The sequence below is a fragment of the Chanos chanos genome, chromosome 3 (assembly GCF_902362185.1).
Source record: "Chanos chanos chromosome 3, fChaCha1.1, whole genome shotgun sequence".
NCBI classification, from domain to species: Eukaryota; Metazoa; Chordata; class Actinopteri; order Gonorynchiformes; family Chanidae; genus Chanos; species Chanos chanos.
Window position 1 is genome coordinate 20,269,888 of NC_044497.1, and position 25,113 is coordinate 20,295,000.

Genomic DNA, 25,113 nt, shown 5'->3' on the forward strand with positions numbered 1-25,113 from the left:
AAAATCAAGTGCGATGACCGTCGACCAGACCGTTCTGTGATTCCCGCTTCTGACCTTTACAGTGCTCAGATGACTCCTGCTCAGTCAGCTCCTTCCCTCTCTCTCTCTCTCCCTCTCTCTTTCTCCCTCTCTCTCTCTCTCTCTCTCTCCCTTTCTCATATGCACGCGCAGGCACACACAGCCTACACGCATCCCCCAGGCTCTTAGGAAGAGTGGAACTGGTTAGGGAGAGAGCATGCGATTCAAACGAGTCCCCTGTTTCCATGCACGCCGTACAATCGTTTAATGGATTTTTTCTTGAAGCACCTTTAGTATGCAATATGGCCCGTTGTTTACTTCATATAAAATGAAAAGATGTCTTAACATCCAGTAGAATGATATTTCGTTACATCGGTTTTTATGTTTCTGGTGGACATTTCTGAAGTATACAGGGCATCTTAAACAACTGTCTTCCTACATAAGCTCTTCAGTTCCTATAGATGTGTTGTAGACAGACGTTTGGGCTAAAAGGAGGCTTGGTCTCTTTGCCAGCTGCCAAAACTGCTTCCTCAAGCCTACAATTCGTAATTTTATATTTCTTATTCTGGCATGACTACAGGTGTGATATTGTCTATTATTGTCTGTAACACCACATAGAAACGAAAATTTAAATATGAATAACTGTCACTAGAAAATTTTGTAAATGATTTCTTGTAATGATTGCATCTCTGAGTACAAATATGGGCATTTTTGTTCAAAGCCTGTCTGAACAGTAGGTTCAGGCCAGATGTTTGCAATCTGGTCTCGCCTCACTGCTTTTTTCACTCTGTGTTTCTGTTGTGTCAAGAAATCTTAGTGTGAAAATTTCAGATCCAAAGAGGTCCATACAGCAGACTGGATTTTCAGACAAGTTCAGACCCAGTGACAGCTCAAACATAAAAACCTACAACGAGATCTCAGCACTTCGCTCAACTATTTTCAGCCTTCATGAATATTCATGATTGGTCCTACATTCAAGATAATGTTATTTTGGCTACTGATGCTCCAATAATGACTGTCCTATAACTAACCCGGTCCTTATCAACTATAATTTTTAACCTGTGCACTACTGTCAAATCCAAAGGTTTTAACTGTTAAAAGTAGCAAGGTAAGGATTGGTGGATCGTTTTCTGTTAATATCACCATCCCTCTTACGGGAACAACAGAGCAGTGGCATCTTAGCCTACCAATATGTCCGTTGTTGTGCAATGCTGAATTGCCCTTTTTCATCAAACGCTCAGACTATCTCACCTAACTGGATCACTGAGAAATATCCAAGGAAGAGTTTTTGTGATATACGTATTTATGATACGCTCTCATTGTAATTTTAACGTAAACTATATTTAGACCTCACTTTTTTGTTGTTCTTGTTGTTGTTCTTCTTCGGTTCCAAATTATTTTAGGGTTAAAGTTTAAACTACCATTCCACATTCTGTCGGTGGTGGTGTTTCTAGTTCATTAAGTCTGCAGCTGATTTAGTTTGCTAACTCTCAGATGTTGATTTAGTTTGCTAACAATCAGATGTTATCAGTTGGCGAAATATCATCCACTGATTTCCCATGAAAATTAAACTGTTTCTCGTTGTCTGATAGCAGTGATGTGGTCTGGACATGCTGTTCTTTTCAGTGATATATCTCCTGATGCGCCCGCCGAGCGATTGCAGTACCGTTTGATGGTCATACCTTGAGCGCCCTCTTGTGAATGTAAAGTACTATTGCAAAATGTTTAAGTAGGTACAAAAATACGCAGGTTTGTTTCTTAGGGGAATATTTATTTGAGCGGATCAGTGGCGGGTGCACTTAAACCAGAGGCGGCAATAAATGTTAGTTTTTAGGGGGTGAGAGAAGTCACACGCTACAATAACAACAAGTACGGGGTATTAATGACAATAAATAACAGCTGACAATGAAGTTCCGAGCAAAAATGATTGACGTTGGATGTCTCAACCATTTTACACGTAAGCCGACAGACGTTAGCAGGCATCTTGATTGTTAACTTAGCTCTTGTGTTGGTAAATAATTAAACCGTTAGTGACGGTGGTTTAGCTAGCAATTTATTCACTGTGGAGATGTTTCAACCACGCGCTTTACTGTCATCGCTGTACAGCAATATTTCTGAACTTGTATTTTAGATGTGTGAAACATGGACATGGAAAATACACGGGACCTTTTTCTTTTCTTTTTTTTTTTTTAACTTCAGTCCGGAATTGTGTACTTTGTATTAATTAAATACGCCACAGGGAGCAATAGCAATGTGGAAAATACGTGGTTTCACTGCTAAAGTTTTAGCTCAAAGGGTCACCAATGATCGCTAGCTTGTCTTGTCACTATTAGATGTTAGCTATACCTCTGAACTGATGACACGCACTGTTATACAATTACAACTCAATGGCACATTCGTTTTCGAATGAGACATGAACAAAAATGTGACGACTCTCAAAAATCTCTCATTTTGGAGTATGGTATGAAATACTGACATGATCAGATTTTGAATTCCTCAGCTGAATTCCTCATCAGTCAGCAGGTTTACCATTAGGAACATTTTTCCGATGAATAGTTGGATGCCTGTGTATTGCATATTTAAATACCACTGGTGTGTCCATTCATATCGTATGTACAGTCACATAAATGCCTTATTTTTTACTTATTTAATAATACAAAAAAAGCTAATAAACTCGTTCAAGTACTAGTTTCACTTTTGTTTGTTTGTTTGTTTCCGCAGGCGTCGTAAACACAATTGCCAAACTGACAAAATCTTGTGTCTTAAGACTGACCGCAGACAATCTGTACTTCGTGCTCTCTGGCAAAGTCGCAAGCGGAGGAGTCAGCATGTGGTGTGAATTATTACAGGTAGGTACGGTTGGTAACCTCCTGTAGCCGCAAGAAGTCAGTAAACTTATCAGCTAAACACAGTACTTTTGTTATAAGGGTAATATTGTTTTAAGAAATTTTGATGCGTTATGTTTTCATTCGTGATATAATTATTGAGGAAGTCTGCTAGTTCTGGTAACATACCGGCACTACGATAACCGTCCAGTTGCTTTAGCAGAGCAGGGGTCGGCTTTGTGTATAGTAGTTACTTCAAAGATAATGACCTCAATTTTGCCTTGAGAAATGTGAATGTTTGACACTTGAGCTGGAGAGGTCTATGACAGCATTTTCTTGAAGGTTAATTTCTTCGACGAGTATCAACTGGAGGGCGTGTCGGCTGAGGCTAATGAGATCTGTCTGGAGGTATCGCCAGAAAACCTGTCCCGCGCTTTAAAGACAGCCCAGAACGCGAAGTCTGTCAAAGTCAAATTAACCAAGAAGCACTGCCCGTGCCTCACCCTGGCTGCCGAGCTGGTATGGGGAAGTCAGGCCCACTGATCGTAATAGCACAGCATAACTTAGGACTCAGTAAATATTGTATTGAACCGTAATTGTCAGCCATAAACCTTTGACGACTACTTTTAAAATGACTGAAATTGTCGTAAGTTAATGATGTGCTCTATTCTTCCACACAATCAAGGAGAATATAATATTATACTTCGGTTTGACAGCTGAATCAGGGGAAATCAGTGTGTGTCTTGACATAATACCACGTGTGTTAGTTTTTCTAACTGCATAGCTATGCGTTGTTTCCCAGCCCTCTCTGTCCAGTATCAGCCGTGCGGTCACCCACGACATTCCCGTGGATGTCATACCCAGACGGCTGTGGCATGACTTTAAAGAGCCCAGCATGCCTGACTTTGATGTGAGTCAACATTGCTTCTCCTTTGCCTGTTGGACCTTTCACTCCTCATGAGTTCTAACTCTGTGATGTGTTCTGTGGACTACAGGTCAGTATATATTTGCCCCCTCTGAAGACAATTAAGAATGTAGTGGACAGGATGAAGAATCTTTCCCACTATCTGGTGAGTAGACAAATCACGGGAAGTGGACGGAGAGGCTGCCGCTCCAACTGTTTTGTTTTAATGTTTTAATTTTTTATCCAGTCTGATATTAATAATAATGCGGTGTTTGACTCACTGCTGTCTGATATCTCCTGTAGGAAATAAAAGAAAAAAAACAGTTTACAGAAATGACCCCTCTCTCTCTCTGATTAAGATCATACACTGAAGCTTCGCATAATGTTTACCTATTAGGTTATGGAGGCTAACCTAAATGGTGAGATGAATCTGAAGATTGAAACAGACCTAGTGTCTGTAACCACACATTTCAAAGACCTTGGGAACCCTCCGTGGGGTAAGTCTCAGAAGATCAACACAAAAGCAGTTTTATGGTTGCTGTAACTATACTAGTATAAGGCATTATGACTGATAATGGGGATGAAATTTCTTATTGTGGATTTTCTCTCTCTCCCTCTCTCTCTCTTTCTCTTTCTCTCTCTCTCTCTCACTCCCTCTCTCTCTCAGGTGATGATGCATCTCAGAGTAGGGATCCTGAAGAGATGGCATATGCTCGTGTAGACATACGGAAACTCCAGCAGTTTCTCATAGGACAGCAGGTCAACCCCAGCAAGGCCATGTGCAGTGAGTCCACTTAAGACAAGGCTCTCTCCTCTTCACAATTCTTAGGATTTCAGTTACATTATATGTACATTATTACATTTATTCATTTAGCAGACACTTTTATCCAAGAGAACTTCCAAGACTTGCAGAATACAAACCAGGCAAACGGCCATTATGGAACTGTCTGTGGCATAAGTGCCACCTTTAAGTTCAGTATTAGAGCAGATACAAATGTAAGAATGCTGAAGGAAAATGAGAGTGGACTACAAGTGGGGCAAAAGTCCCCTTAATCGTTTGGACTACACATGACACCAAAATGACACCTCTAACTTACATACTGCTGAATTGAAATTAAACCTTTGGGTGCTTTCACGCCTGCGCTTTTTAGTCCGGTTAAATCGGACTGTGGTTCGTTTTCCCCCTCTGTGCCATTTGTTTGGGCAAGTGTGAACACAGTAATCGCGCTTGGGTGCAGACCAAAACAACCGCACTGAGACCCCTGAGAAGAGGTGGTCTCGGTCCAGTCCCAGTTAAACTCTGGAGAGGTTCATTTGTGCTGGGAACGTGATCCGACCAAACTTGAGGTGTACTCCTCAAGTTTGAGCTAAATGGCTTGCCTTCTTTACAAAGTGTGGGGCAGTATAGTATTTTCAAGACATTTCCTCAAAGTGCATTCAGCATTCTGCTGTTATAGTTTTGCCTGGTATATTGCCCAGATCATTAGCACAGTTATGAGCAAATGCCAACTCTGCCATTGCTCCGTGTGAAATTCCTTAGCAATGTTTCTCTCACAGAAATATGCACTAGTCCAGAACACAGGACCTTCTTCCTGTATTTACATTCTTGCTCCCGCCCCAGACACATCTGACCAGTAAGCAGAGTGAATGTTCTCACGTGGTTTGTAGTGATGCATTTTGGTTTGCTTGGATTTTTCTCTGTGTGAAAAGAAACTGAACCAAGGGGAAACGCTCCAAGTTTACAAACTCATCAACTGATTCAGACCAGAGCAAATGAACTATAGGTGTGAAAACGCCCCTATGTCCCTGTTTCTGATGCTTGTAACCATTCCCAGTTTGGCACTGCATAGAAGTTATTACCTAGAAGTCTCACTACAAGTCTGACAAGTTCTGTTTTTTTCCCCCCAACAGATATTGTTCACAAAAAGATACTTCACCTGATATTACTGCATGAAGATGTGTCTCTTCAGTATTTCATCCCTGCAGTGGCATGACCCTGTCTCTGCTCTACTGGAGTTAAAGAGGAGAAGAGGGCAAAGGGCAGGCGCAAACTGTCAAACCCAGCAGACTGATTGTTTTTCTCCATCAGGGATCATTACTGTGGCGTGGAGAGCTCCAGACCTGTGTGGTCTGCTTTAAGGGCTGTGTCCCTTGAATTCATTTGTTCTGAAATGGAATGAAGTCCACAGGTTGTTCCCAAATGAATATGTTTTTGATTGTTTTCCACAGTGATTATGTGTATGTTATCCTCCCAGTGTATTACAGATTTTATCTGAAGTATGACAAAGCCTCCAAGATTAAAGGCTCTTAGAACTCGCCTTAAGTATGTTTTTTCCCTTTCATGTTATTCTCTAAATCTCACATACTTTAAAAGTTTCTAACTCTGTAGACCATTTCTGTTTACAACACACAGTGTGTATTTTACGGTTGATTATTTACAGTGTCATAATTCCTAAGTACATTTTGCCTCTTTGAATTCAAGTTGTTCTGATTGCTGAAAAACAGCACTCATTTGAAAAACGTGCACTGCTGACTGGACACTTGTTCTGGGACACAATTATTTGCATTATTGCTAAGAATGTTTCAGATCATCTGTTTAAAAAGGTATGTAAAATTGGTAGCTTGCTGTCCCTGGTTAAATTTCTCACTCGCAGATGTGATTGGTTAGGTTAAACTTGCAGCCACTCAGAAACTATCTGTGTACCATACCTAGTGGTTGCTGGTAATTAGCTAGTTTCTCAGTAATCGGCAGTTTAATTTAATTTCTTTGAAGATGCTGTGGAGGTGCATCGCTTTGTGTTGTAAAACAACTTCTAAGTGGGACTGCTTTATGATCTCACATCTGCAGTAGGCCTACTACCATATTGTTCACCTGTTTGACATGGCAGTGTAGTAGCAATTTCAGCAAAGTTCTTTGACATATTGGCTACATAAAACCTTAAACGAACCCTTGATTCCAACTCCGAAATTAACCATTGGCCTATATTATATTTATATTATGAAATTATGTCAACGGATGCGCACCGTTTTATCAGCATGGACCTCTTCAAATCTAACCGTATACAGGTGTCTAACCGTACACAGGTGTCTTTGTTACATGTTTAACTGTTTTGAGACGGAAACGGTCAGTCAGTTGCATCACGAAGTAGGTGGCCATAGCTAACTGGTAGTATTACCGGTGCCCCTAATATTAAATAACGCATGATGAACGCAGGGCAGTGTCTAAGTATTGCGGCTCCTATCGAAGCCTGTCTGTTAACAGTTGCGTGGATTGCAAAAATGCTATGATACAATGTTTACTTTATGTGTATAATATGCTGAAACCGTTCAACCTGTGTTTTATAATATGAAGTCGAAGTGCGACAGTGTTGTCCAGGACGTGTTAATTGTTGTCGACCCCATGTCTCAGAATCGAAGTTTGACTACCGAATTTAGTTTTGCTAAATCTGCAAACCTAAAGCCGAAAATTAGACGAAAAACAAACGGCGTTGGGGATAATCTGCTACATGGATCAATCATCTAATTAACAATTAGTTTGACTAACGAATTTAGGATTATTCAATTTGCAAATTCAAAACCGAAAATTTTGAGAAACGGCGGTGCGGGTCATCAGTTCAGTCCTGCGAAGATGGAGCTGTTCAGTGTTTTAACGATGGGCCTATATTTTGTTGGCGCCAGCCCTGCGTACCGTTGCAGCAGACGAAGCTGAACCTTTCAGAGAAAGATCCGGACTACGATTTAAATCGTGGCCGTGTCACGAGGGCGGCGATTACGGTGACTAGCCTCCAAAACCGACTATTTAGTGTCATAAAGGTTTGTGTGGTCCCAAACAGTCGAAATGGAAATACATGACACCAATGGTGGAAGATGGGTAGGATTATTGTTGTTCAAAAAAAGGTGCTTCGATCGATTTCTTAATTTCGTAGGATTTACATGCATGTATTAAAAATACTCGTTCGAAACTTTTGCTGGATGTGTGGACAAAAAGCCGGTCAAGGACAGCAGTGGGAGAGGGGAGAGAAGAAACAAGGATTTCTGTAACTGACTGTAGCAATCAATTGTAAATACCCACTGCCTTCGGACCAGCCGAGAAGAGAAAGAAAGGCGCACGGTTTATAACCATTCAAATCGAGACAAGCTTTTACCTAATGGTACCGAAAAGAGACAATTTCTTTTGTATTATGTAGTATTCCCAAACACCTTTACGATTTTTGTTGTAGTTTATGTTCAGAATAAAGTTATCGTCGCGCAGACCTATTTTCTGAAGTCTAATCTTTCTTATGAGTTGATGCAGCAATGCATGATGGGAAGTTATTTTGCATAGAAAATAAAGCTCCTGCCATTAGAAGCTCCATCAAAGCGTAATATACAGATTGACATCACTATAAACACAATTTTCTAGTTCAAAAAACAAGTTGAATGCATTTACTTCTCAGAGAAACAAACTATATCGCCATATTGCTGCCGAAAATATTACATATTTTGGTCCTCGATTTGATCTTTATTGACTCTTTCCTTCTCTGTGTAAGCACATAGTCTGAATCATAAAAGACTAGTCGAATTGTGTAGTGAGCAGGGAGGGGAAACAAACAGGGAGTTAAGTTAACTGACTGTGAGAAATATCAATTGAATGGACCCACTACAATCGGACCAGCCGACTACCAGTGTGTACGTCATTGTTTATAAGGGGAGAACCTTGCTTAAATTGTATCACCGTGGTTACAAATTTCCATAATCACCTAAAAAGCAATTTATAAAACAAATGTGTGATCAACAGTTGTATTTGTCAGATAGTCCAGTGCTTGGTAACATGAATAAATCTTAAATAAAATTTTACTTTGTTATTTTCTGCATGGGGTGCAAGGGCATGATGGGATATCGATTATGAACAGAAGATTTACATCGAGGAATCTTCATCTATTATGGTTGTGGCTTATATTGCGATGCAACCTTATTTTAAAATTTTGAATGTTGGTCCCGTGTCTCAAAACGATACAATTTACATTTTTTATGTTTAAAATAGTCTTTCACCTACATCCACGAATAAATTTTAATGCGCAATGGCTGTGTTTTTAATAAACTGATATGATTTAGAGCAGTACTAAATATCACCAAAACGGAGCAATGAATGAGATCAGACAAAACAACGTGTTATATTTTAAATAGGCTAATCCTAGACGGTCACGTCACATTTATGTGCGGTTGCACAAATCCTTCGCAAGGTGGCGATAATTGCGTCTTAGTTTTTCACCGACACAACGCACAGCTATCTTTACTGATGTCAAAGCGGTCCTACTACGAAAGCGAAATAAACCAGGACTGTTTGAATTCATATGATGCGCTAACAATGTGGAACTTCAAATGAAACTACATCTGAATTCACATCCATTGTGAGTGTAACACTTCACAGCAAATTATATTATGAACTATTACAGATTACAAAATGTGGTTCATCCTCAGAATTGGCATAAAGTAATTTACTATATAGGTTACGATTTACTGCTATTCTTCTCTTGACAGGGAACATTCTCCGCTTCGCTTTTTTTAAACATAGGCACAGATTTCAATTTTAGCCAACAGAGAGAGCCATTGACCAAGAGTGCCAAAATCCTCTCTGAAGCGGTACCATCATTAACCATAGGACACAAAAACTGACAAGGGAGATTGCACACGTCACAATGTGAGGTTTTAATAATAAGACAGTTTTCATGCCGCTGTACAGTGTTTCTATCCCTCGTGACTAATTTGCACTGCAGCCTCACTAAGCCTTCTGAGGGAACCGCGAATCCTTTGATCTCTCTCTCTCTCTCTCTCTCTCTCTCTCTCTCTCTCACCCCACTGCAATCATTATGTAAGCGCTCCAGTCTCATTTTTCCTTTGCCTACTTCCTCTAAGATGCAAAGTGATTTCCATATGGTATCAGTCTATCACACACACACACACACCTGTCCTGTCACACGGCGAACTTTCAGACACAGCTTGTAAAGGTGCTGCTGCACTGCTCTCGCGCGTGCCACTTCTTCAGTTGCTCACTGTAATATCCATAGTATCATCGTTTTGTAAGATGTTAAAAGAATAAAGGTGTAAAGGTTTAGTGAGATGTCAGCCCCATCAGGGAACTATTCCATTTCACACAGAAGGCATAATCACTCAGTGTGGGCAGAGGGACAAGGACAATTCAGCTTCCTCTCTTTGATACTGCTGCCAAACTTGAGTACTGACTTCAGTTCTCTCTCTCTCTCTCTCTCTCTCTCTCTCTCTCTCTCTCTCTCTCAGTGCTGGATCATGTGGTTTGAACTGGCGCTGTCGCGTCGCTAAGTTGTGCTGTCTGCTGTTTTTAAGGTGCTCTGTCACACACACCGTGCTTCAGCTTGCGCTTGTGCTATTCCAATGCGGCATCAACATAGGACAGCATCGGCTGTGGGAACGTGCTTCGTGGTTTGTTAGAGACTGGTTTACTTTTCCCCACATTAACTTGCTCTTACAGACACTCGGGATGTGAGAAGACCAATCTGTGCATACATTTCTATAGCTCTGAACTTCATTAAAACAGGAATTTTAAGTATTGTTGAAAAAAATGAATCCCTCCTGCGCGCGCTGTGGGAAAATTGTCTACCCGACGGAAAAAGTCAACTGTCTTGACAAGGTGAGCAGAAAAGAGCATGTTTTCTCACAACATTCGTTTTACGGAAAAGCTCAGATGTTTAGTAAACGTTACACTTTCAACTTTGCCTAGACAACAACACGTCATGTAAAACCCTCAGCTGAAGAAAAGCGCCAAGTTACCGTATTTTAACTTTCCAAATTTACTGCATTCACGCTGTTTTCACACTTTAGGGGCATACTTGACTGCGACAAAAACATATATTTTTGTATGTGCTCTGGACACCAATCCGCGCAAAAACGAACATTACGTATATTCGCACATATGACACCAACCGAACCATTCTTGATCGACTCGTCTATATGGGCTTTGACCATAATTGAATTCCAGCCCTGCCAGTTCTCTCAAGACTGGTGCGTATTGGTGAGGTAGAAGGAGTTAGTTTAATGCTCTCAGTTGTAGCTGTATCATGAGGTGTCGGATAGCAGTTTAGAGGAAGTGCGGACCTCTTTCCCCCTCATCAGCACCTAATAATTGTCACTTCTTCAAGGCATCCGTTAAGCACTGGAATGAGTTTCGCTACTGATGTAATACATTAAAGGTTGCGCAATATTCCTATTTCAATCCGTCATCCAGACAGGATTAATATGGATAAAATGGCAATTCTGCAAATAAACGAGGTATTAACTCTCAGGTTTTAGCTACTATTTCAAATTTACTGCTATGGAAGTTAAGTGGTGACAGAACAATGAATGGGAACCTTTCCAAGTATCCTATTTAGTTTGTAAGTATGAGTAGCCTAATATCGCTCTGTATGTACCCTCTCGGTCACTGAGCAGAGCAATTTAGCTCATTAAATCCCTCCTACTGTATTTACGCCTCCCCCCTCTCTTTCCATCCCTCTTATGGGGATTGTATATAAGCGAGGAGAAATAGTTATGCAGTTACTGATTCTTGCTGTTCCAGCTTTAGCAAATGTTGTGACATGTGGTCCTGAGTGCGGGATTATCAGATACAGTAAATGTTGTCAATGATCTAGTGACCGCAAAATAATTACCGACAAAACCCAGCATTTTGTGTGCCTCTGTGTAAATATGACCCACCTACATCTGAATCTCGGTGAAAAAGCTGAGACACTGAATCGCAGTGCATGAATAATCTTTACACCTGAAGAACAAACCATCACTGTGTAAAACATTCAACAATTGACAGCATTTGATCCCATAATTACATTAAATCTGCCGTCCTAACATAACCCTCCTGTAGGCCTATCACTTTCAGAGCCAATGTGATCCTAAGATTGCAGAATATTAGCCCAAATTACACAGAGGTAACATCAAACTTAATTCTCGTTTCGTATAGATTGTGGAAAACAAACGTTCGCAAACTTGTATCAAAGTAGATTTTCCAGCTAGCCAGTTGCTGCTGGTTCTAAATAGAATGAGAAGGCTATACCTGGGAACGCACCGTTCGTCCCGGGACATGTGACAAGATTGCCTGTGTCGCGTTAGATATGGAAGTGCGCTGGCATATTATAAACAATTTGATGGTTGATGCTTCTGAGGCACAATACGGAGTGCTTTCAACAAACAAGATTCAGTGTAATGAAACCCTGTTTAGCTGTTTATTTGTTGGTTTGTTTCAAATTGCAGCACTGGTCGCAAATTAAATGTTAGTATTAGTTTAGTATCTGACGCTAATACAGACATAAGTGCAGAGTATGCTCGCCAAATCTTGCCAGTCACTTACAAATTCTAGCTAGCTCAGGTTCAATGGCTAGCCGTGTCGCAAGCTGCTGGCTAAAGTCTGTCTAAACTAACATTACCTGAGATGAGTAATATGACTGACTGTATCTTTCATTACTTAATCAGTATTTCGTAATGAACTAGAAGTCTTGTATACAACTAAGGACCAACCTACCATTCTGTAAGCACTCCCAAACTGGCAACGCTGAACGCAGTGCCCCCCACCCGCGCGGCCCAATCACCCGCAAGAACAACCCCAACAATGTCTTTTTTTAAATGTCAGAACAGTAAAAACTACAGCCCCAGTGGCACAGCCCAGTGTCCCAACAACACAGTCTACTAACCAAAAAACTACCACCCTGTCCATACGCTGTCACCCAAATGATAGATTCAAACGTCCTGAAAAATACACCACAATGCCTCAGCAATACACTTAACTGGTCCAACAATACTCCTCAAAATGTCCTAACAGTACACTTTACTGTAACACGCTCTACTGTCCAGCAACACATTCGTTCATCATACATTGGCCATGCTTAGTGTGGTTCCTACATACTGACATTACGAAAGCGATGTGGTTTTGAACATAAATACAAAAATATGTAAAAGTCTCAGTAGTTTTGATATCACGTTTTAAAACGTGCATGGCTTTGACAGCTTGCACTGAAGCTAGCATGAAATGAATGACATTGTCTGGATGGAGTGGGGACCCAGTGCCCTCCTTAGTCCAGATGCTGGCAGATGTTGCAGTCAGTGTTGTGCCATGTGTTGTGTTTTTGTGGTTCATCCTCAGAATTGGCATAAAGGATGTTTTCACTGCGAGGTATGCAAAATGACACTCAACATGAAAAACTACAAAGGCTACGACAAGAAACCCTACTGCAATGCGTAAGTCCTACTGCTGTCTCTCTCTCTCTCTCTCTCTCTCTCTCTCTCTCTCTCTGTCAACTCTCTTTTTCATGTGTACTGCTAATTATGTGGTCAAGTGTACTGTCCCACATCAGTCTTCTATGCCTCACTGGACCCAAACAAGCACCCAATTCAAAAATGCCAACAGGGTCCTCTCTGGGCAGGCTAAACTGACACAGAACTTTATTAGAGATGTTTCTGTTGGTATATCTTTGCCAGCTTTGATTCCAAGAATTGAAATTTAAGCAGAGTCGAAACTTGACTGGACTTTATTTTAGATAATACACAGGTTTGTAGATGTCAGGTTTTTATTGGAATCAATTGCAGTATGTATAATTGTATGTATACAGATAATACACAGGTTCATTCATTCTTTTGTCCTCATGGTGGAGACTTTGGTTTTACCACACTGTAAAACAGAACCATAAGAATTTAAAATAGCTTAATTGTGACTACTGTGCTTTGAGATCTGAGGTTGATGGACTTTGTGCTCTGTGTCTGGTGTAGAGAAAGGATAGTGAGGGCATTGTTTACAGCAGGGGTGGAAAAAGTAAAAGTGGAAGTATTCTTGGTAAAAAAAAAAAAAAAAGCACTCTAAGTAGAGTTAAACTGACAACTGTTTTTGTAAGTTGTAAATGAGTGACTATTATACTCTTACTTAAGTATTTTTCAGGAGGGATACTTTAACTCTATTTTCTTTTTTAGCAAGAGCACTTCTGCTTTTACTTTATACACCTCAGACGACAGATTGTTGAGACCATCAGAGCAGTTATGAAGCTCCGAGCTTGTACTTCAGTAGTAGTACCACTTGCTCATTGAAGTCTAATGCTTGGCTAACCTTATGAGTCTGTCAGTCAGAATCTATAGCTGGTTTGCTTAATTTGATTAGTGGTTTGAATTCAACACAGCAGAAATTCTGTGTCTTTAATAGTTATATAATGTGTTCAGATGAACTCGTGTTTCAGATTATTGAGATTACACATGATCCAGGAATCATTTTTCATGTCTTATCAAACAAAGGCCTTTCATGAGGGGAATGAAAAAGGAGGAGAGAGTTACAGACTGTTTGTCTGATGTACATGGAAAACATGGGGAGTCCAGCCCAGATATCAGGCAGCAAAACAAGTCCAAATTCAGTTGACTTGTGTGGGGGCAGATGGAGACCAAACGCGTTTGCTCTGGTCTTTACTTAGCAGATTTATGGAAAACAGACAGTGGCTTTAGAGATACACATGCATGTACATAGACTCACAAACACACACACACCCATAAGTACTTATAACCAGTCATAAGGATAATTGTAAGGATACCTCGGAGCATGTTGTCTTCGCTTTTCATTCATTTGAACCATAAAATTTGTTTAAACTACTGATGCCTGCTCTTTATCAGTTTTTAGAGATGTTGAAACTTTATTTTGTTTCCGTGGACATGGACATCTCCCCTTGACAAGAGAAAGTGTGAAAACAGAGGGATCCTACTCAGAGCCTCCCATTACCATTATAAATAAATTATGCTTGTGCTAAAGCTAAAGGCATGTTTACAATTCACACCCACTGGTATGATAACTTAGTGCTAGCCACAGGAAGAAATGTAAGTGAAAATGCAGGCCACAAGCACACAGTTGTTCTATGCATATGTTAATAGGAATATCTCTGCTGAAATCCACTATCTGTAATTCCAGTGTGATATCTGTCACAAGAAGTCTGGACTGGGGGAAGTGTAACAACACTCCTCTTCAGAGGCCAAAGGATAGTCACCAAACATACAGCTCAGATCTTGTATGTAGTAGAGTACCCACATGCATAGTTTAGTTTGTAAATGAACATCTGTGTAAGCCTGCTTAACCTTTACTTACCATTTTACAAATGTTGTTTGTTTGAAGTAGACAGGTCATTTCCTTGATGGTAGAGCATTCAAGCTTGTCCTTTCTCTTCTGTGACCTTTAATTTCAGATACTCATTTGACTGCATCCCTTAAAAAATGGCAAAAGCAAAATTTTCTTACTTCTTGATGACTGTAACTTCAGACACCTGTCTGTTGTTTGCTGTGTGTTTTACATTCTGTTACTAGACTCTTGGTCTGTGAAAAATCAACACTCCTGCTTTGCTTTGTGATCCATGCCTTTTAAAAAATCTGACACTCCCCACTTCAGTCAGGTCAGCGTTCCTTCAACAATTCCTCGCCAAATTCCTGGCCCCAGTCAGCGCTTCCCTTAATCCTCATAAGATGAAAGGCAAAAAATAAGCGTAGAGGATTAGTGGGCAAATTATCAGCGGTGGGCTGAGTTTCACAAAATTCTTACCATTGAGCAATTTCACCTCCGCAAAATTTTTTATTCATTTATTTATTTATTTATTTGTTTTTAATTGAAGATCTTATCTGCATTTATTTAACTTGTGATTTCTATTTAACTTTATGGACAGCTAAGGATGTTTTATGCACAGATGACTTAATTCAATGTATAAATATTGGCGGTACTTTTACACGATTCAGATTGCTTTAGTTTGAAGGGGCACCATTATGCAATGACAGAATTAAAAGCATTTGAGTGATTCTAATGGTGGTGAACTCTTTTCAAGAGATGACATCTGCAGCCGAAACAATCAGAAGAAGAATATCACATTAGTGTCAGTTTTAAGGGAATTTCATAATGCCCATATCCCAACTAATCAGATAAGCTTTGAAAAGGAATATTCTGGAACTGACTGCTTGATGTCCCAACTCAATCGAAGCTTTTACCGAGAGATGTTGATGAGATAAACTTGGATGTTTCACACTTGGCTACACACAAAGCAGTGAAACAGTGCTGCTTTGTCTCTTGCACAGATTTAATTTGTCAAGCAGACAAAGAATTGGAGAAAACTTATGTAACACACCAGACTAGTCTTTCATTATAAATAAAAGAGTAGAGAGTTGAGGACTGGTAGCAGAATCAGGTTGGATAATGACCATAAACACTGTGTTAAAGGTTGATGTTTAAGAACAATGTATGAAAAAACAGACATTTAGCTGTTCTTTTCTAACAGTCATATGATCCTGTGTGAAATGACTCTTTGCTGTAGAGTAGCTGTCATTCTCTGATGCCTGTTGAAGAAAATCTAATCATATAACTGACCTGACTTGCTCGGTTTCAAGAGTCTCAGTGGAGTATCAGTAGTCTGGCCCATAATCTTCCTCAGATTATGAATTCATATTTAAGGGAAGACAAAGAACTGAACATTTCTAACTCTGTCCACCCTTCCATGATCCTTCAGTGCATGTCAGTGTGTTTTACCCAAACATAGGGTGTGCTGAATCTTTTAGGACATTCCCAAACATATTCACTGTTGCCACTCCCAAACACCTTCTCCGCTGAATATTTTAAGACATTCACAGACATATTAACTGTTCATGTTCCCAAACACATTCACAGTTGACTGTTTTATAATATTCCCAAACACATTCACCTTGCATTCCCAAACTCCTTGACTGTTGGCAACATTTAAAACGGGAGAAAACTTCATGTCCTCACAAATGTCTCTTTTTAACACTGGTTGATTCATATTGCTGAACTGCAGTACTCAAAGAGGATAAACTGAAGTTGTTCTTTTCAAGATGAGCATCTGGAGAATGAGAGTGTCAGAGGCTGTATTTAAAGATATCAACATAATTGTCTGAAAACATGTTTCTTTGGCTTTACTCCACTAGCTAGAGATCCGGGGTATTTAAAGCTTCAGTGTTTCTTTTGCAATTTTGGAATGATCACTTTTCAAGAATTGATGATTCAAGAATTCGAATTAATTGTAAGAATCATGCAAACCTGGATATCTTTTCCAAAGCAAAGTACCAGTGGACAATCAAGCCATTTTTGGTTTGGTTTTGGTTTGAATCTCCTATAAGTCAACTCTGTGCAAGCCCACTGGGGGATGTAGTGCTGACTTAACAATGAAAGCCATTCTAATTGTCTGTGTGGTTAATAGGGAGGAGATCAGGTCTCATAAAAGATTCACGGTCTGTAACTGTGAATAAGAACTCACTTTAAACTTGGCACTGAATGGTTTCACTCTTTCTAAGAGACAATCTGTTTATGTTTTTCCTTAGGATTTTTCTCAAGCCTTTTCATGCTTTAAATTGAGAAATGGCATCACCAAGTCAGCGTAGTTCATGTTTGCCTAGAATCTTGATCACATTTATTTCATAATCTGCATTTGCCTTGCCTAACACTTACATCTTTAGTGATTCCATGTTTATTACTTTATCAATAGCCATAGACTCACAGAAGGATGTAACAGGGGCCTGATTATGCAAAGACAGGTCACTGGTTGAGCTTCAGAGCTCTAAGACAGTGCTCACCAAAGCTAACTAAGGCTTTTTGGGGGAGAGGGGTGGATAATAGTAGTAGACTATTTTAAGGATCTATTCAACCAGCTGTTCATGTTCTAACTTTTGTATGAATTCAATAGGTTATATTTGAAACCACAAGAGGATCAGTGCTCACTGAGAGGCCATACTATGTAATTAGCGCAGCCTTTGTTCCAGAACTTTCTTTAGCCATTCTCTAGATCAGTAGATCTGTATACATCATACACCCTGATCAGTGCAGCAGACCTGACAATGGGAGACTAATCACTAATGGCTTTGAGACAGGGAACACTGGGGTTAGTCCAGCACTTTTTGTACAGCCACCCAAACACTGCTCAAGTCTGCTGTGTGTGTTTGGATGTGGTTTGTTTCCACTTCTTGCACTGCTGAAAGAGCCAAAGAAAAACAATTGGTTATTTCATCGCACTGACCTTGCTCAACATGTTTGTCCACTCTTCAGTCTCTTAGAAAGCATTTTAAAATTGTAGATGAAGTTTAGAGCATGAATATTGGTTCAGGATTTAGATTGCTCTATGCCTGCTCCCCGTTTGTCTGACTGAAGTAAAGACCGTTTAATTTTAACAGTCCCACAATAATGAGAAATAAGTAAAACATCAGAGATTTTCTGAATGGATTTAGCTGATACAGCACCTGATACACTTTACCTTTCCACCCTGTCCTTTGTCATGGTCTTCATTTCCTCCACAAAAACTTCTCAATCAAAATTGAAGGTCAAGTCTAAAAACAAATTACGCTCTTGGACCTCACCCTAAGTCAGATCATCCTCTCCAGGATGTTCCCCTCCAGTTATCCTGACATACTCTCAGACTATACAGTTCCCCCAGTTATACTCACATATACTCTCATACTATACAGTTCCCTCAGTTATACTCACATATTCTCATACTATACAGTTCCCCCAGTTATACTCACATACTCTCATACTATACAGTTCCCCCAGTTATACTCACATACTCTCATACTATACAGTTCCCCCAGTTATACTCACATACTCTCATACTATACAGTTCCCCCAGTTATACTCACATATACTCTCATACTATACAGTTCCCCCAGTTATACTCACATATACTCTCATACTATACAGTTCCCCCAGTTATACTCACATATACTCTCATACTATACAGTTCAGACGCTTTCATTAGTGTTCCTACACGATACATTCCAATTCAGTACATTTTGTTTTATCAGCTGAAATATGACCCTAGATTAACCTCCACACCCCCCCCCCCCCCCTCTGTGTGTGTGTGTGTGTGTGTGTGTGTGTGTGTGTGTGTGTGTGTGTGTGTGTGTGCGTGTGTTGGAGGAGTGTGTTAATGCTGGTTATTTGTTTGACTGCTGTGCCCTCTTAGCTGTCAGGCCACATAAAGTGTATGTCCATGCTTCTGTTGTGGAAAAGGCCCCTGGGAAAATCTGTGCCACCCTCATCGTGAACAGCAGAAAGGACATACAGACATTGGTTATAGATTCTCTACGATATGGGCCATTCTCCCTCAGGGAATGCACTGGGGCCCCACTAGGCCACTGGAGAACTAGGCCAATGGCTAATGTAGTGGGGTACAGGAGAGGCAGGGGCCATCCTTGCTCTTTAAGTGTATTTTTGATTGTGTATGAGCCTCTGAGCTGCACTGACTGGTGAATCCCGAGGCAGTGTGTCATTCCCATTCACTCTGAGAATGAAGTACTATTCATCCTTCACTATGGTACTGAGTAACTGTAAAATGGTGACTCAGACTTTTTAAAATTTTTTTAAGATCATATGGTATGCTAGCAATCCCTTTGTTACTAGTTTGACAGTAGACAAACTTTATTGTACAAAAGTCCTTTGTTTATCTGAAACTTAGTTAATGCAGACATTGTTTGTAATAAATTAATATATCTTTGTCAATTAAGACAACTTGGAGAAGAGTTGTTTAAAAAAAAAGTGTTTTTAATATTGCGACTGGGGGTTTTACCATTGACATCCTTTTCAGCTGCAGAGTTAGACGAGTAGCGAGAGAGGTTGTCTGACATTGCAGCAGTAACTTGCAGTGTCAGGACCAGTGAAATGGATGGGCTCAGTAACTGGACATTAAAGAGAGAGGGAGGAAAATGTCTCTCAGCATTTCACAGCACATTCCCCAGTCCAGCAGCGTTTGATTTGCCCCCTTTTACATCAGACAAGCCTCTTCATGGAGCATGTACGGATTAGTCAAAACAGTGTACGCTTCGTCAAAAGGTACGGCCATAAGTCATACTGAGGGTGTCTCATTGGCTGTCGGCCTGGTGTTTGTTGCTTGGCGAGCGGAGGAGCAGGAAACGGCAGTTCTTTATTTTGCGTCCGTCTCCAGCTGGAACGGAGCTCCACGCTTTCAGGCCTGGGCCAGCAGAGCGCCTCTTCCTCTGGCTTCTCAAAAACCAAACAATTCCAAAATAAGATTGTGCCCCAGCGCTAGGATTGTCCTCTACAAATACCACTGCAACATTTTAGAACAATGGTTTTCACATCAGACCACACAATACATCATATAACCACATTGTGTGCTGTTGCGGTCTCTTGACGATAAGCACTCTGCTAAGAGGATGTTGCAGTCATCTATAATTAGATTATTTTTGAAAAGAATCAGTTTTATATTTAGTGTTTTACAGTAGCTGAAGATAAACTCTTCAGGCATAGTTGTCAGGCTATTACTAAGATGTTCACTGGTGCTGAGGTGAAACCAGCTTTCGCTGGTCCTCAGAAGGTTTTTTTTTCTTTTTATTTTGCAATTAACTTGAGATTAACACTTGAAGCAAATATGTGTTTCCTCTTCTTATCAAATGAAAGCTTCATATTTCTTAAGTATAACTACCTGTGGTTTCCTTAACAGTTTCCAGAAGCACTCAAGAACAAATGACTTGTGAGGAATGACAACAAATGTTGCATAAATGAGAAAACTGGTCTTTCAGTTAGAGCACTCTGTTGTGTTCAGTTAGAGGACCCTATGGTGTGCTGTTGTGTTCATTTCCACATGTCACAAAAGACAGGCTCAGTGTTAGAAATGATTGGCATTGTTAAGCACCTGTGAAACTCTACACAGTACAAGCTGATCTATATCATATTAGATCAACCCATTTATTCTCAAGACGATAAATGCTTTTTGATGTCCCAGAGACCACATTAATGTAGTAGGGTCACTAGGAGAGGATACACCATTGTCAGTCCCCTCCCATTTGGTATAAATAAACTGATCACACTTGACTCAGGGACAATATCCCTGATTTACTTGTGCTGTTTTGATACAGTGATCTGCTGCTGCTTCACTACATCACTGTACCAAGTATTTAAAGTTAGTGCTGTGCTCTAGCATATCAAATACTTACACTATTTTAGACCTGTAAGGCAAGGCATCAGAGAATGTACTCAACTACCCAGTATACATGCTGTTTCTGCCCTCACTGTACCAATCCGTTGGATGGTGATGGAATTTCACTTTCTTCTCAGGTTGATTCTCCCACTGGCTCTGTTCCCTCAAGCTTACTGTGGCCCTGAGTCAAAATATCCCACACAAACACGCCATTTAGAGAGTGTGTCAGTTAGTGAAGACTATTTGTGGTTGAAATCGATTTTTATGCCATGTGGAGCAAATCTAGAGGAACCTGTTTGCATATGCATGTCATTTTTCCTTCACAAACAAATTAGCTGCCGTGATGGATGCTCTTGGTCATTTGGGCACATAAAGCATCCTTTGTGCTGAGATCAAACGGTCCGACTCCATGAAGGAAGAATTATGACAGTAAGTTGTCCGTGACATCATCTTTCAGTCGAGTTTTTCCATACTTTACTCTGCTCTGTTGCATAATCACATTGTTCTCTCAGGCAATGTACAGTGCATGTGTAAAATGAATGTACTAAAATGAGTGTTACTGAAGCTTTTCTAAAAGTTTCTGTTGATCAGTATTTCATGTCTCCTCTGAGTTTTGATGAATCCGGTCCTTGGCATTCAGGCACTGGTGTTTTTTCAGGGTTTTTTGTGTGGAAATGAAGGTGTGTGATGGATGAGTGGAGTGTGGTCTGACAGCTTTTGTTGCTTTGTGAGATCAGTGAAGTGACTGTGAGAAGACTTTACACACTCCTGTTATGTGTATGTGTGTGTGTGTGTGTGTGTGAGAGAGAGAGAGAGAGAGAGAGTGCAATTCACAAGGAGGCAAAAAGATAGACAGGCAAGTAAACAGTACCCAGAGTTACTCAGCTACTCACACTCTCTCTCTCACACACAGACACCCACACACACGCACGCCCACACACACGCACACACACATGCGGACACACACGTACACAACATACATACACACACCCCTTCCACCTTGTATGCCTGATCCTGCAGAGACTTCTCTGATTTTAATTATAAGAAAAGTAAAGGATAAAAACTTTATCCCAGCCATAGACCTACCTCTAATCCAAAAGCATTTTCACGCTTTAGTTTTACCATTAACAGTAATAAATAAATATACACTCACACAGATGTACAAACACATACAAACACTCTTATACACTATACACACACGCTCTCTCTCTCTCTCTCTCTCTCTCTCCCTCTCTCTCTCACACACACACACACCATTGCATAGTTGTTTATGTAATGTTTGAGTTATGAGACCACACATATCTGATCTAACCAGTACGTCACTGGTCCTTTGTTGGTCTAACTTGTACTTTCTCATTTTTATTTGGTGGTTGACGATGATATCACTGTGGTTGTGTGAATGTACACTGTGCTCTGATATGGAGTTTTCATCTCAACAGTTTTCTGCAGTTAACAGGCAGCATGAGCTACTGTACTCTGGCCTTTCTTCACACCACAGAACAGGTCCACACATGTATGGTTCTTCACCAAACAAGACTTTCGCTGTTTGTTTATGGTTTTCCATCATTAATAAACCTTCCTTAGCAGTACTAATGCTTGAGAGTTTGAGGTAACACTGTTTTAGTCAGTCATGTTCGAGTTTGCAGCATGTTTTTAATGGGTAAAATGTGTGTCCATCCAACCAAAACCTCCAGGACCCACCACAATAAGAAAACCGCCTCATTCAGAAGTGAATCCCTGGTGGAGCACACACTTGGGTGAGAGACACACTCACAACCATGTGTGGGCCGTTGCCATTGGAAACCCCTATTTTTTGCTCTCGTTCATGCAAGGATGGTCACACATGGCATTTTGTTAAAAGTGTATGCATATGAAACTGGCTGCTTGTTAAAATGAAATTGAAAAGCACAAATTACTTTAATTTATAGATGGGGATATTACCCATAAATCCACAGTGGAGCTAGTTCCAGTCTTTTGCAAGTTAGCAGAGCCTCTTTCTGACAGACGATGGCTGATGTCCTGTATTTATGCCAGTTCATCCTGACCCTCCCTGAGCCGTAAACAAGAGGGATGGAGAGATGACATTTTAACAGCACTCAGGCTTTGGCCTCTGCCCATGCAGATAAGCAGCACAATTAATCACTGCAGACAGGAAATATGAGCCCAGTGGGTGTGTCTGTGTGTATCTGTGTGTGTGTGTATGTGTGGCATTTCCTCATGCTGTTTATTCGTTTATTTACATACTTATATTAGTGGTTTAGTTTGCATGTGTTTGAGAGAGAGAGATGGAGGGAAACGAGGAGAGTGAGTGTGTGTGTGTGTGTGTGTTTGTGTGTGAGAGAGAGATAGAGAAGGGGTTCGTTTTTGTTATGTCTGTTTCCGTGTGATATTAAATAGCCCATGTCTATATCCTCGTTATTTGCGTGTGTGTGTGTGTGTGTGTGAGTGAGAGAGAAAGAAAGAGAACGCACATGTGTGTAAACATATGTGTTTTGGTAAGAGCTCTTCGTCCCTCTAACCACCCGATGTGTGTCACCCTGCATGTGTGCCATTACGCTTGATTTAGTCCGACTCTTCCCTCTGAGAAAACCCAACCAAGGACATGCTCAGAGAGTCCCCATTCCTGCACGCTCACCCAACTCCTGCATGCTTACCCAGTCACAGGGCCCAGCCCAGGTAAAACACAGCTCCTTTAGAGAAATGCAGATTTTGCATCTTGAAATTTTAGCATTTTGTTTCAAGTATATTGACATAAACAACATATAATTTTGTATTTTTATCTTGCTATTTAAGTGCACCTGTGTGCATACTCATGTTTCGATAATCCAGATTTGTTCTATCAACACCCTACTCAATGTTCACAGCCCTCTAAGATTCACAGAATCTGCCTCTTTTACTTTACATTTTGGTTTGCAAAATATAAATAGTTAAATTGAGATTTTCTGATGAGAGAATACAAGGTGTTGTACACAAATTCACTTTTAAATGGCAAACAGATAACAACATATTAGAGTTGAAACTGATCTCTTACAAAGAGACAGAATCTCACATCATTATGTCCTCTGTAGTTTTGTATTTTGGATGACAAACATTGATGGTGAAGCTGTTTATCCATCACTGCGTGCATATCATTTTAACCATTCCTAACCAACACACTGTACTCTTACTGGAGTGTGTGGGCACTCCCCCTGCATTTGTTTATTGTGCCTGAAAACACAAATGCCAAATCTGTTAAGTTAAAAAGCCCTGATATGCATTCATGCCCACAGCAGATCTGATTCATCAGATTACAGTGAGTCACATGCATATCTGCTGTCTTTCTCTTCCCCACAGGGCAGATCAGCACATTATATAGTAGCCATTTTACTTTCACCAACAGGACAAATGAGTAAGGACTAGAAAAAAAGGCAGTCTTTCAGAGTTTGTCACATAATTATTTTGGGAACGTTTTCATGGAGTATGGTATGTCTATGGACCATAGTCTGTGTTTAGAGTATAGTCTTTGTGTTGAGTACAGTCTGTGTGTAGAGTATAGTCTTTGTGTTGAGTACAGTCTGTGTAGAGTATAGTCTTTGTGTTGAGTACAGTCTGTGTTTAGAGTATAGTCTTTGTGTTGAGTACAGTCTGTGTGTAGAGTATGGTCTTTGTGTTGAGTACAGTCTGTGTGTAGAGTATAGTTTATGTATGGGTTATAACCTTTGTGTAGAGTAAAGTTTTTGTATGGAGTAGTCTTTGTGCAGAGTATAGTTTATGTATTAAGTATAGTTTATGTATTGAGTATAGTCTTTGTGGAAGACATAGTTTGTATATCGAATATACTTTATGTGTTGAGTATAGCTTATGTATTTAGTATAGTTTATGTGTGGAGTATAGCCTTTGTGTAGAGCATAGGTTATGTATTGAGTTCTTTCTGTGTATGGAGCATAGTCTGACTGATGTGGTATTTGGTATGTAGTGCCTGCTCCCAAAATAAAGCGATATAGACAGTTGTTTTTCTACCAAAGCCAGCCTTATCTACAAAAGCTAATCTTCTAGCCTGTCCATTAATAATTAGTGGAGATGCGACTGTCGCTTGACCATTAACACATTCATTCCAAATATTACTACAGTGGAGACTTTGTGCTTCCACTCAGTGAACATCCACGCACTGGAGCAGTGCTGTCATACAGAGAAAGATGTGAAATGAAAAACAGATTTCAGCGTGTGTTCAGTAGAACCACTTAGTCACAGAGGTAAGCATATGTGAAGTGTAACAAACCAGGTAAATGTCAGCGTTGACTCAAAGTGGTTCACCGTCACACTTTAGTGCCCTCTGAAGCCTGACATGCTCCACGAAGGCATTTCTCTCCGTTTCTTTGTCTGTTCCCTGTCTCTGTCTCTCTCTTTCTCTGTTTCTGTAAGCATATTTGTCCCTGTTGGA

At 40.3% G+C, this 25,113-nt stretch overlaps 2 protein-coding genes across 4 annotated transcripts in view; both read left to right on the forward strand.

Annotated features, from left to right (window-relative positions):
- The first annotated feature begins 1,923 nt into the window (after positions 1 to 1,923).
- hus1 (HUS1 checkpoint clamp component) lies at positions 1,924 to 6,062 on the forward strand. The gene is made up of 8 exons (XM_030769576.1): positions 1,924 to 1,975; positions 2,740 to 2,867; positions 3,186 to 3,362; positions 3,646 to 3,753; positions 3,839 to 3,913; positions 4,145 to 4,244; positions 4,415 to 4,531; positions 5,659 to 6,062. The coding sequence occupies exons 1-8, from the start codon at positions 1,924 to 1,926 to the stop codon at positions 5,739 to 5,741; spliced, it is 840 nt and encodes a 279-aa protein (XP_030625436.1). The 3' UTR covers positions 5,742 to 6,062.
- Positions 6,063 to 10,180: 4,118 nt separating this feature from the next.
- LOC115807885 (LIM zinc-binding domain-containing Nebulette-like) overlaps positions 10,181 to 25,113 on the forward strand; it is a 96,139-nt gene continuing 81,206 nt past the window's right edge. For all 3 annotated transcript variants that reach the window (XM_030769073.1, XM_030769075.1, XM_030769072.1), the window contains exons 1-2: positions 10,181 to 10,393; positions 12,890 to 12,984. In XM_030769073.1, the coding sequence (XP_030624933.1) occupies positions 10,325 to 10,393; positions 12,890 to 12,984 (164 nt within the window). In that variant the 5' untranslated portion in view covers positions 10,181 to 10,324. The remainder of the gene's footprint in view (positions 10,394 to 12,889; positions 12,985 to 25,113) is intronic.

Bases quoted from the DNA above. Each gene is read 5' to 3' on its own strand.
- hus1 (XM_030769576.1), top strand. From the start codon at position 1,924: ATGAAGTTCCGAGCAAAAATGATTGACGTTGGATGTCTCAACCATTTT. The intron at 2,868-3,185 runs GTAGGTACGGTT...ATTTTCTTGAAG, and splicing joins TGTGGTGTGAATTATTACAG to GTTAATTTCTTCGACGAGTA. The intron at 4,245-4,414 runs GTAAGTCTCAGA...TCTCTCTCTCAG, and splicing joins CCTTGGGAACCCTCCGTGGG to GTGATGATGCATCTCAGAGT.